We start from the raw sequence: 12,524 nt of genomic DNA, 5'->3' as shown, positions 1-12,524 counted from the left end.
AACACTGGCTTGAGATCCCATATTGTATTAGAGCAATAACCTCTGTTACACATTTCCAACAGGCGTATAAATACTATCCGACGGAAGGACAAACTTGCAATCACTGATCTAATCCATAATATATGCCAACTGCATTTCAGTCCTCTCCACTCTGAATGTCTGTGTTGCCTTTTGTCTTTTTGTTTTTTGTTGACTGCCTCTGTTTTGTGATGTGATTTTGTCTTATGTGCTGCAGAACAGGAACCTGCTGGAAACTAGTTTTAGTGAGTCAGGCCTGTATAATCATTTGTAATGTTACTTTTAATCTTCTCTTGTATAATAAGTGAATGAAAAGCAGGTTCTAGGGGGTCTCCTGCACATATTTCACTGTAAAAACTGTACAAAAAAACTTAAAAAGTAAAATCCATTACATGAAGTACAGTGATTTGGCACAGGTTTACACTAGATAAGTTGATATATTGATTAGTCAATAATCGACAACAAACTTAGACGCCAACTACTAAGATGACCAATGAATCATTTTGAGTTTTCATTTGCTTTGGCAATGCCAGGCTAGAAAAAGTGTCCACATTATTTGATTTCAGCCTCTCAGATGTGACTATTTTTTTGTTTGTTCACTCCTCTATGACAGTGAAGTGAATATCTTGGTGTTGTTTGGTTGGACAGGAAATGGTGATCAACATTGTTCATTGTATAAATTTTTATAAACCAAACAAATTATCAGTTCATCAAGAAAATAATTGACAGATACACTGATAATACAAATAGTGTTAGCTGCAAATACAGTCTGCACATTACATGATGACGGAGAATTGTGCTGACCTGTACGTGATGAACCTGCAGCATGGAGAAGAGCTTGTTGAAGCAGGCACTCAGCATGGGGATCGATGACGGCTGGACCATCAGGCTACTGCCTGGAGGAGCGCCTCCTCCATGGAGAGCCCTCAGCAGGGAGTCATCAGTCCCATTGGAGGCCTGGCTCACTGAAAGACACACCAAAACCATGTCTTACAACATGGTACTTACATACACTGCCAAAACAAACTCAAACAGGAACTGAGACACTGAGGAGAATATTTATCGACATGCAGTTGTTACTGAAATGTCCATCTGCTTGTGTTGTGTGGCTACCTGTGGATGAACTTGAAGTGAGGGCCTGTAGAATGGAGTCGGCCTGTAGTGTCGCCATCATTTTGAGCATCAGTTCAGCCTGCTGCTCCAAGCCCACTTCTAGCCGGGCATCCAGTGCTGTGGAATACAGAGGTAAAAGGTCAAAGGTCAGATGGAAAGACATCAAAACATTTATTCAGAGAGGTCAGGCCTCTACTCACCCTGTGACACAGACACCGACAGACCCTGTGAGCCAGGCTTTTCAGCAGCAACTGGAGGTTTGGACACTGGGATACCAACCCCTCCAATGTACGGGTTGTACCCGTATGTGCCATAGTCAGCACCCCAGTAGTCATACCAGGTGCTGCTTATAGGCTGAGGACGGACATGTGAAGGAGAGGATGAGAAACATGAGGGCAACTCTACTGTGAACACATTATTTCTACATTCAAATCCCAAAGAGCTGATTATGTTGCTTTACGTAAAAAGTGTCCCTGAAGAAAACAGAGAAATAACTTTACCTTGTCCACATAATTTACAACAAGTTAATTTTCTGTCGTCCTTCACTTTACTTAACTAAAAATTAGGCAGCCTGCAAAGCTGTTCAACTTCACACAGTATCATGAGGGTAAACCTCCTTGTTCATTTTCAGCTTGTGCTCTCACTCTGTTGATAACAATAGTTCAGCTGAACACTGACGCTGAAGCAAGAGAAAATATAAATATATAATACAATAAAATAAAATATTATAACTTTTTCTTGTAAAATTCTTATATTATCTTATAATATTAAGACAAATTCTTGTATTCAACTTGTTCTTCAACAAGTGCAAATTAATGCTTCATTCTTGAAATTTTTAATGATAAAAAGGATTAACAACGTTCTTCTTGATATTAGAGTCAGAATGATATATCGCTTGGCCAATATTAAAAGTCTGATATTGGCCTCTTACAAACCTTTCAGAATTGTGGTGTATGTTGTCAGATATGTGCCAGTATGAGCACTTTATTTTTTTTTACAGAACATAATGGAGATTTTTTGTTATGTTTAATAGGGAACATTTTATGTGGGTTTGCTTCTTTTTTCGTTTATTATTTGAAAATGATGAAATTTTGGATATATGAATATCAGTCGATATATCACTATCAGAATCATTTCATTCCCTAATATCGCTACTGACTTCAAAAATCCTGTATCCCTCAGGCTACTTGAAATGTTACTTTTCCCTGTAATCATACATCTTGCAATGTTCTACCATTTGTAATAAAACTGTAATTTAACTTTTTCTACCATATACATACACAACAACTTCAACCTCAAAATCAGAGTTTTCCTATTGTCTCTATTATTCCATCGTATGTAGAACTACACGGCTGTTCATTTCAGTCAGAAAGGCCTGATGCTGCATTTACTAACTCAGCAGTCAACTGTAATATCAGTATACAACCCAGTACCAAGTAACAGGTGAGTAAATAGAGATAATGAAAAAGAAAAACAGGACGTCATGATCAACTTACCTTAAATACTTTGGCAGCGAGCGGATCTTTTTCCAAATCAATATCTAAAGGATCAATATCAACATCCATCAGGTCTTGTAGCAAGTCAAAGTCTATGTCTTTATCTTTTTCCAAAGATGACAGAGGTGGAGCACCTTTGGATAATGAAAACAGCTTTAATATTGCCAAGCAAACACACTAGGAAAACATACAACAAGAGAAACTCTTTCTTTAGCACGTTACTGGGCAATTTTAATGCTAAATTGAAAGCTATTAGTTCCTATATGGGAGCAAGAGTCCAAACACACTACACAGTAATGACCAAATTCAGCATTTCTGTATGACAACACTATGATGAATAAGTAAAACAACTGATGGTGTCAAAATTGAAAAATATATACTTCTCTAATGAAACGTTAACTTTACACTAAAATAATGCAAAATTCATAATGACAATATTACTTTAAATGACAAAAAGCCCCAGATGGCCTTGAATGTACATGTTTGAACTCCCACTCCAAAGGCAGAACTAATTCTATGATAATACACATAAAACCATATTGTGGAGAAAAACAGTCAGCATACAGCTATACAAAAAAAGAGGAGATTTCAACCACACAAATACTAAAACACAAATAGTGATGAGAAAAAGTGTGGGTTCATGTCAACGTCTGTGTTGTGTTGTGGGAAGTGTGGAGGATGGACGGGGCTACCCACGCACTTTGGAATACTGAGGAGGTCCCAGTAGTACCTGCGATGATATCAGGCACCAAGGCCTCATCAATGCTCTCTACCAGGGGGATGGGTGCCGGCTGGGGCATTGAATCATCCGAATCAGCCCCTGCTGACGAGGACGATGCCCCAGCCTCCTCACCCACGGCCACCTCGTCCATGACATCCAAAGATGCTGGAGACAGCAGTTCACCTGGGAGGATGACAAAGTTTACACTTTATTACACAACTTACAACAGTTCCAAACTGACTGCTGAGTTTTAGCAGGCGAATAAACATTAAAAAACATCAAGGAACAACCGTCTTTTTCAGGGTTAAAATCAATGATAATCTTCAAATTGTGAAACTGAAATGCTGAAATATCGAACATTTAATAATGATCAAAGCATCTACCTCATCTACAAGAAGAAGCCAATATCACCAATTATACTAAAAAATTCATCCACTATTTGTACATATAAACACTGAATCTTAATATAAATATTGTAAGGAAACACTCAATAAACTTTCATTGTTGTGCAGATGTTACCAAATAATACCTGTTAATCAAGCCAGATGATACCAGTCAGTTAGCTAAACGTCTAGCATGCTTGAAGGACGTAAACTGGATGACCTGCAATTATCTGCTGTTAAACTCAGATGAAACTGAAGTCATTCTACTCTGTCCCAAACATCTCTGAAAGTCATTAACTCAAGATATTGTTCTTCTAGATGGTATTGCTGAACATATTAGCATTACTGAATGTATAAGAACCGGTGCCATGTTGGCATCAGGTTTCGGTGCCCAACTCTAACTATCAGGCTGCCCTATTAAATCTCTAAACCCTCTCCAGTTGGTCCATAATACTGCAGCACCACTGACAAGAAATAGGGAAAGAGATCATATTTGTCCTGTTTTAGCTTTGCTGCACCTCCTCATATACAAAGCCCTTAATGGTCAGGTAACATGATACATTATGAAGTTAAATTTTTGAACCTTTTACTTAAATGAAATGAATAAAACAATTCAGGCCTAAACAGCAGCGTGCCAGTTCAGGCTGATGTTGTACAAAAGAATATCAGGGTTATAATTAGGGAAAAAAAGATATGTCAAGAATAAAGTAAGCCCTGATCTGAACATCTAAATGAGACTAAGATCACTGCCTCTTCATCCTTCCCAGATATCAGCAATGCAGAATCATCAGCATACAGCAGAAGCTTGATTTAACAGCCACTGTCATATCATTTGACAAATCATCTGCAAATCATTCAAGAGTAGACCAGTGTAATCAAGCTTTTGTCTAAAACTGAAAAAGATGAAGCTGCAGTAGAACATGCTGCTCTAAAAGCAGACTGAAACTCAAACATCTATTTGTGACGGGCTAAATATTTTTGGAGCTGACCAAACATCAGTCGTCTACATAAACACACTTTCTGTTGATCAAGTCCAAACAGATGTGACACTAGACCACAAGCAAACTGAACACACCTGCCAGGATGTCCTGTAGCATACATGTGAGGGAATACTGTGCCCAGGCACCCCCCCAGGAGATGTCGCCCCGATTGAAGTCAGTCCCCACAAGCAGGAGCAGCAGACGCTCCAGCTGCTGCTCAGACACCACCTCACACAGGTGGATTGTGGGTCTCGTGGCATTGGCTATCCTAGCAAGTACCTTGGGATAAAAAAGATTTATATATTATGAAATTATTATAAAAAAATGTTTTAGTAAGGATGATAATAATTAATCGATGATCAACTGATTGGCCATTAAAGAATTCAATTGACCGAGTAAAATTTAATCAATCTACTATCAAACAAATATTTTTTTTTTTTTATCAGCGAGCCTCTGCATGTTACCTGATATTCAGGTATATCTGTTAAATATATAGGTTTGAGGGGGAAAACACATTTGTTACTGTTTGGTATAAACAAATTTTTATGTTTTTCTAATAACTATTGCTCTATTAATTGATTGTGATTGATTGTGACATTACCAATTGGCAACCCTAGTATTTAAAGATGACAGAACTGAACAAGTCCATGTCCAGGTCCAGGAGATGAATACCTTGCAGACAAAGAGCAGCAGGTCAGCGTGGCAGGTGAAGTCCATTGAGAGGAGGAAGAGGGCCAGCTTCTGCACCACAGAGATGCAGCGCTCATGGGACAGTGTGAAGGGCAGAGGTTCTACTTCTGGGGCTTCTTTGGCTGTTGTGGACTCAGTGTCCAACGTGGAGCGGGGCCACTCGGCCGTCCGCCGCAGACGGATCAAGTCTTTAAAGTGCTGGAAGAGAATTATGAGATATTAATATACTGCATCAGAGGAGCTACAGAAACCAGCTCCAGTTTCACATCATGCAACAGCACCACTGTTTATACTCCACTAAGTGACATATTATTGAACAGAAGCACTATAATGTGCATTATTGAGTCAGGTGGTAAAATCATTGGTTGGTCAATTTATACCAACAATCAAATGACAAGTAAAAGGAATATTCAAAATCAATAATATTGAAATTTTGATTTTTGTAGCAGCCAACACATTTTTAATAATCATGCAGACATTTATCATACCAAGTTTAATCTCACATGGGACTTGTTCAGCAAGTACAACAACAGGAAGCATAATAATTATTTTGAAGAAGAATTCTTGTTTCAATCTCCATTCCATCAGTTATGGTAACATTTTACTCATCAATTTAATGGCTAGGATCATAAAACAACGTAAATGAGCTGTTACAGTAATAGTTTGACATGTTAGAAAACATGTTTATTTAGATGAGAAAGTTAACGCTGCCCTCACATCTCTGCTTAAACTATCCAGTAAGAGCTGGAAGCAGAGTTAGCTTAGCATACAGACTGGAAGACTCCCATCACAGAGGAAAAAAATGATGCCTCAAACTACAAAATAACAATAATAAAAATAATTAACAAAAATTAGAATAAAGAAAAAAAAATTAAAGGACTGTCTTCCTATTTTTGAAATCGTGTTGCCATGCAAATCACAAAATCTGGGGGCAATCCATTAAGACAGTGGTTCCCAAAGTGGGGGGCGCGCAGTGCCATTGCGGGGGGGGGGGGGGGGGCTAAGGCACAGTAAAGCTTAAGAACTAATTGAATGCTTGGACACTTCTAGCATAACATGAACAAGTTTCTGATGGGGCTCCCGCGTAAACGTAAAGCAGAGGATGAAGCATCACCAAATGTGCTTCCAAAACAATTTCATTAATGATAAGGTGCGTGACAGCCGCTTTTCTCTGCAGATGGATGACGCCACTGACAGTAACAAAGACTGTTTACTGATAATGTAATGTCAGATTCATAGATGAAGATGATATGAGGGAGGAATTGCTTTTCTGCAAACAAGTTCCTGGCAGGGCCACTGCAGAAGAACTGTTTAAAATAATTGATTCTTACTTGAAAGAGGCCAACCTGAAGTGGGAGGACTGTGTGGGGATCTGCACAGACGGGGCTCAGGCTATGGCTGGGAAACGAGGAGGGCTGCAAGCACTCATCAAGCGGGTCTAACCCCACGTTCCAGTGGACACACTGCATGATACACCGCGAAGCACTCGCGTCTAAACAGCTGAGTCCCGAGCTGAATGACGTAAAGACCGACATCATTGCCACAGTCAACTACATCAAAACACGACCTGTCAAAGTTGCTTTTTCGGCACTGTGCGAGGAAACGGGCTCCGACCATACAGCTGTTCTATTTCACAGCGAGTACCGATGGCTGTCACGGAGGAAGGTGCTGTACAGGGTCTTTGAATTCCGAGATCAGGTCTGCATCTTTTTGAAGGAAGAGCCAGTGATCTTGCCTACAAATTTTACTGTAACAAGTTCCTCATGAAACTTGCATACCTCAGTGACATGTTTCTGAAACTCAATTAACTGAATTTGCAGATGTATGTGATGTATGTGTGTAGGCTTACTTATTTAATTATTTTTAATTTTTTTTTTTTTTTATGCGCTTAAATTTTCTTATCAATTAAAGGGGGACCCAGCAGAGAAAGCTTGGGAACCACTGCATTAAGAAATGTTCACTGGCCCTTCTGTAAGAAGTCATTTCTGAGCTGAAGGTCTGGTGCTGCATACAGTCTGTACAGCAGGGATGTAGTGCTCACCTTGGATGTGGCTTGTTTGAGCTTGGCCTGTTCTACAAGCAGTTTGTAGGAGGAGCCTTTGTTGCTCTGGATCTTCTCCTTCTCGATCTGCTCCACCAAAGCTTTCTGTTTTGCTTTCAATAGATTTAACTGCTACAATAAAAAGGGCATGATTAATATAAGCACTGCAAAAGCATTCACTCCAGATAACCCAGTTCACGTGGCAGTTTCATGAGACAGGCATATGAGTGAAACAGAGAGAAGAAAAACATTTTCCTGAGGTTTCTAATTAAGTACCCAACTTATTTGCACATTTTCATATATTTTGTTGTACATGACTAGTTAATAGGGATGCCCTGTTCACTCTTTTCTGCCACCGATTCCAACTGCTGATAGTCTATGAGACACTGATTGTTGTTTGTTTTGTTGTAGTGGCTGGTAACGCAGTATTATAGATCAGTTTGATATTACAGGAAACTGGACCAGTAATACCAAATTTTACCACTAGGTGTCATACAAAAACACTAAAAAAGCCCATGAATAAGAGTGGAGTTGTAAGTCAGTGACAACACTTTCTTGCAGATTTTTCACAATAAAAGCCTCACTAAGAAAGGAAGGCTTTTTGTCCACTGAAACACTAGAGGGCCTTTAATCTGAAACTGTTACAGAAAGTGTTAAGTTTGTTTTAACAGCAGAATGCAGTAACTTTAACCGGACAGACATGAGCATCAAAACGAGGCTTCCTACTTCTGCTGTGTTAGCTGCACTGACAAACTATAGCTAGCTAGCTACCTCACTAAAACAGCAAACAGTTGTGATAAGCATGAGTGACAGCACGATTACAAGAGACATATTTTTACTGAATATCTACCAATAATGATCCCCACTATTTAAAAAAGACATTTGTGAGTGAGGCTTTGAGTGTGCGTTGGTGTTGGGATGAGACACATTTACCTGCTTGTGGTGGACGAGCTGCTTGCGGATCTTACGGGAATAGAGTCGATCCAGGCTGCTGCTGCCTTTAGCTGACCTGCTGGAGTTCTGGGACTGAAGACTGTTATTGATGAAACTCCACTGAATACCTGAAGGACAGACCGACAGCAACAGTGATCAGGTCACTGAATCAAATCACACTGCTGCTGCTGGAGGCAGATGAGAACCAGAGATGTGAACTAGATGAGGGTAGGCGTGTTACGAGCGGTTTGACAAAAGGAAGAGGAGATGAAAGAAATGAAAAAACAATGCAATACATTGAAGTGTAATGTATGAAAGTTTTATAGCAAGGTTACCACACTGTGAGGAAACTAACATTTAATAGTAGTGGTAATAGCAACTGTAGATAACAATACCTTTTCTAATTAAATAGATGCACAATTTATTTCTCATTATTCAAAATGTTAATTCTTGATATCAACAATTTATTGTCCATTTTGACATGTTTACTTCCAAGTCGACATATTGATGTAATTTGAATAACTGTAAACAACTAAATTCTCACTTGTCAAAATATTAAAAACTGACATCACCAATTCAATTCTTACTAGTGAAAATGCTACTATTTACAATTGTTCTCACATCACAGATATCATGACTGGAATTCAAGAAATCTAAAATCAAATTATTGATATGTTGGCTTGGAAATGTCAGATGTCTGAAATGACATTGTAACTAGTGAAAATTATAGTAGTATGATTTACAAATTAACAATTATATTTGAGATATCTAAAGTTTCTTTTATAACTAGTCAGAAGTGAATTTTTCATATCAAAAACCACTAGCCAAATTGTGATTGTAGAGATCTTCAATGTACATTATAATTCCACTAGTTACAATGCTTTTTTTTTGCTTTCTTGTAAAGATATTTTAGAGCTTTTATGCCTTTAATGATAGGATAGCTGAAGATTTGACAGGAAAGGGGTTAAAGTTGAGAAATTCATGTAGCATAGGGCCATGGATGGGAGTTGAACCAACGGTCGTGGCAGAGAACTCGCACCCTCCATACATGGGGTGATCACTCTACCAACAGAGCTACCAGACCATCGTCACAATGTTTTTGCAACATGTGGACGTTCAACTGTTATTCAATGGTGAAAAGAAATTTCTGATTATCAAATTAAAGATATCAGTAAATCAGTTTTGACTGGTCGAAATGTAACTCTGCATGTGAAAATTTATATCTGTAACCTTTCAAAACTATTAACTTAAATGATCAACCCATCAAAATGCATATTGACTGGTTGAAATAATAAAATATAAAAAAAATGATTGATTTATCAATGGTACAACTAAGATCTGAAGTTTTTTTTTTTCTTTTCTTTGAATTTTACGACTTCAAAAAGTGGAGGAAAAATGCAGTGGAAGAAAACTGTAAATTGTAGCTGTCAGGTGACAGGAGGACAGGTGTACATTTCATATACCTGTAAAAGTTCTCTCACGCTCTTTCCCTCCAAGATGCTTCTTCCCACCTGAAGCCTCATCTTCTATACTGGCTACATAGTCCAACAGTCTGGAAACCAGCATCACTACCCAGCTGATCATAGGGATATCCAGAACACCTGGAAAACACACACACACACACTATAGAAAGTCATCTGCCAAATGAATAAATGTACGTGTGCACATTCTCAAAGATACAACTCCGTGTGGAATTTGTGTGCCTGTCAGCTGCCACAGTGCAGGTATTTTACCTTCAGTCCTGCGCTGGGCAGCAGCTTGTGGTTGTTGCAGTGGAGACAGCAGGCTGTCCAGGAGGTTAAGGAGCCCCTCCAACACACCGCTGTTACTCAATGATCTTTGGCCGATACACGACAGGAGCATGAACACCCTGGGATCAAACAAGAAAAATACTGCAGTTACTTTATGTAGCATCTACCATTGCCTTGACTTAAACTTAGATGAGCAGTAGACCAGGGGTTTCAGAGTCTGTGCTGATCTAGCTCCCAAATATGCACCGTATTGCAAAAAAATACTTTTGCAGTTTTTGCATTCTTGAATCTCTGAAGCAAACAGCTTATGGGCTGAGCTAAAGCATCAGCTAAGAGAGAGAGTCACACTAAACGACATAAAAACAGATAAAAATATAGCTGCAAGCAGCGACTCTGTCTTCAAACCTTATATGGTCAACAGAGGCAAGTAGCTATGATGGACGAAAATTTAACTGCAAGCAGCAACATTCAGGCTTCAGGCTTCACAAAGCTGTGGAAAGTCACTTCAGCAAGTTTAATTCTGATTAAAACAGGAGTGAGACCAAGTACAGAAAAGAAATCTCATTTCAACAAAGAGGTCTATAAAGTAAATAAACCTTAATCTTGTCTAATGTATAGTACATTCATTGAGGAGCTCATTAACGAAAAACCTACTTCAGCTCTAAAGAATAATAACTTTCATTCACCACACTCAATAATGGAAGAACCCAGAAAAGAAGAATCCTCTCTGGGCATTTATCCCGCCTGGACCAGTTTCAAAAATTCTTGTCCCAATTAGTCACTTAAATCATCAGGAAACACTGGCTGAAATACTCAAGTTTTGCTTTAGGAGAAGTCGGTGCACTCGATGGAGATGCTAAAGCATCCTACCTGTCCTGAGGGAAGATGAGCAGTTGTTCAGAGTTGTAGAGCTCCTGCAGTACGTTGGAGAGGAACTGACCCCACCAGCGCTCGCCTCCACAGAGCTGCACCAACAGCAGGCCAGCATGAAGACGGATCTTGGGCGTCCCACTGATGCAAAGGTGTTTGAAGAGCTCCTCACAGGCCTGGGCATGGAAGGTACTCTGGAGCACAGAGGGCACTGAGTGGCCTGAAGATATACACACACATGAACCATTGTAAATACATAAGGGGGAAAAAATCAAAGCATTTATATTCCTGTCATCTCCAAAATACATCCTCTGATGGACCAGCAGACCCAGCTATGTCCAGTACTCTGCTTACCATTGTTGGAGTGTAGCAGGCTGAGCAGTGTGTCCAGCAGGTAGCGGATGATTGTCCTCAGTTGCTCTGTGGAGGAGTTATGGACCAACTCCTGGGCCTCTGTAGCCCCAGATGTGGGCAACGACTTGCGAGCGGCGCCCAGCGACACGCGCAGCCGCTGGACGGCGTGGTGAGCCAGGTTGAGCTGCAGCTGCAACTGGATGCAATCCTGGTAGGCTGAGAAAACACGCTGGTCCTCCTCCACCACCTTGTCTGGTTTTCTTAAGAAGTATTGGGCGTTGTTAGCACTGTTGAGAGGCGGCAAGTCGATGTTCTGCAGGAGGGTCTCCAGCCGATGGCAAGCTAGATTGTACCTGGTCAGCAAGAACAGGAGGGCACCAAATGTAAATTAATATGCCACTGAAAACAGTCCCAACAAATGCACTACATCCTCCTGTTTGTTTTCTTAGACAAATTAATTATAGCTTGGATTTTATTCCAAAAGCAACAAACAGCATCCGAATCAAATCCAAAACACTGAACAGTGTGTAGGATTTAGTGACATTCAGCTGTGAGCTTTACAGATTGCAACCACCTCGTCCCCACCCTCCCAAGCCACTACTTTGGCAGAAAAACTTGTGAAAAACATTAAATGTCAATCTAGAGCTAGTGTTTGGTTTGTCCGCTCTGGGCGACTGTAGAAACATGACGATGTAACATGGTGGCCTCCATGGAAGAAGTGCCGCTCCTTCTGTAGAGATAAAGGGCTCAATTTTACGTAATGAAAACGCAATAATTCTTATTTTTGGTGATTATACACTTATGAAAACATACTTATGTTTTATTCCTTTTCTGCCATCTTCTGACAATGAATCCAACTAAATCTGACACATTGGACCTTTAAGTTCTGTTGATTTACTTCTCATCTTACCTGCACTGGATGTCTTCTTGCAGTGCCACCATCATGGCCAAGTGCTGATCCACATCTGGCTGACTGGCTGCCTCACTCTCTCCCCGCAGAGGATCATGCATCAACTTAAGCTCGCTCTCCCATGGCAGGATGTAAGTGTGGCCATAGTAGAAGCCCAGTGGGATCTTGGCCCGTGCGTTGGTGCTGCCATAGCGCCCAATCACAGTGATCTGAGAGTTGAAGGAAGCAACAAAAATGCATCAGTGTGGGAGACTAACAAACAAA

At 40.0% G+C, this 12,524-nt stretch overlaps 1 protein-coding gene across 2 annotated transcripts in view; it reads right to left on the bottom strand.

Annotated features, from left to right (window-relative positions):
* Positions 1-12,524, bottom strand: part of birc6 (baculoviral IAP repeat containing 6) — a 152,153-nt gene that overhangs the window by 101,091 nt on the left and 38,538 nt on the right. For both annotated transcript variants that reach the window (XM_084735907.1, XM_084735908.1), the window contains exons 28-41: positions 12,261-12,469; positions 11,351-11,703; positions 10,997-11,216; positions 10,109-10,245; positions 9,839-9,976; positions 8,376-8,503; positions 7,443-7,574; positions 5,384-5,599; positions 4,807-4,990; positions 3,328-3,531; positions 2,628-2,761; positions 1,332-1,485; positions 1,132-1,248; positions 823-983 (exon numbers count right to left, since the gene is read on the bottom strand). In XM_084735907.1, the coding sequence (XP_084592033.1) occupies positions 823-983; positions 1,132-1,248; positions 1,332-1,485; positions 2,628-2,761; positions 3,328-3,531; positions 4,807-4,990; positions 5,384-5,599; positions 7,443-7,574; positions 8,376-8,503; positions 9,839-9,976; positions 10,109-10,245; positions 10,997-11,216; positions 11,351-11,703; positions 12,261-12,469 (2,487 nt within the window). The remainder of the gene's footprint in view (positions 1-822; positions 984-1,131; positions 1,249-1,331; positions 1,486-2,627; positions 2,762-3,327; positions 3,532-4,806; positions 4,991-5,383; positions 5,600-7,442; positions 7,575-8,375; positions 8,504-9,838; positions 9,977-10,108; positions 10,246-10,996; positions 11,217-11,350; positions 11,704-12,260; positions 12,470-12,524) is intronic.

Source organism: Lutjanus erythropterus, chromosome 14, assembly GCF_056507025.1.
Source record: "Lutjanus erythropterus isolate fLutEry1 chromosome 14, fLutEry1.hap2, whole genome shotgun sequence".
Taxonomy (NCBI): Eukaryota; Metazoa; Chordata; class Actinopteri; order Lutjaniformes; family Lutjanidae; genus Lutjanus; species Lutjanus erythropterus.
The sequence above is the reverse complement of the archived record's forward strand: the minus strand, read 5'-3'. Positions and strand labels throughout refer to the sequence as shown.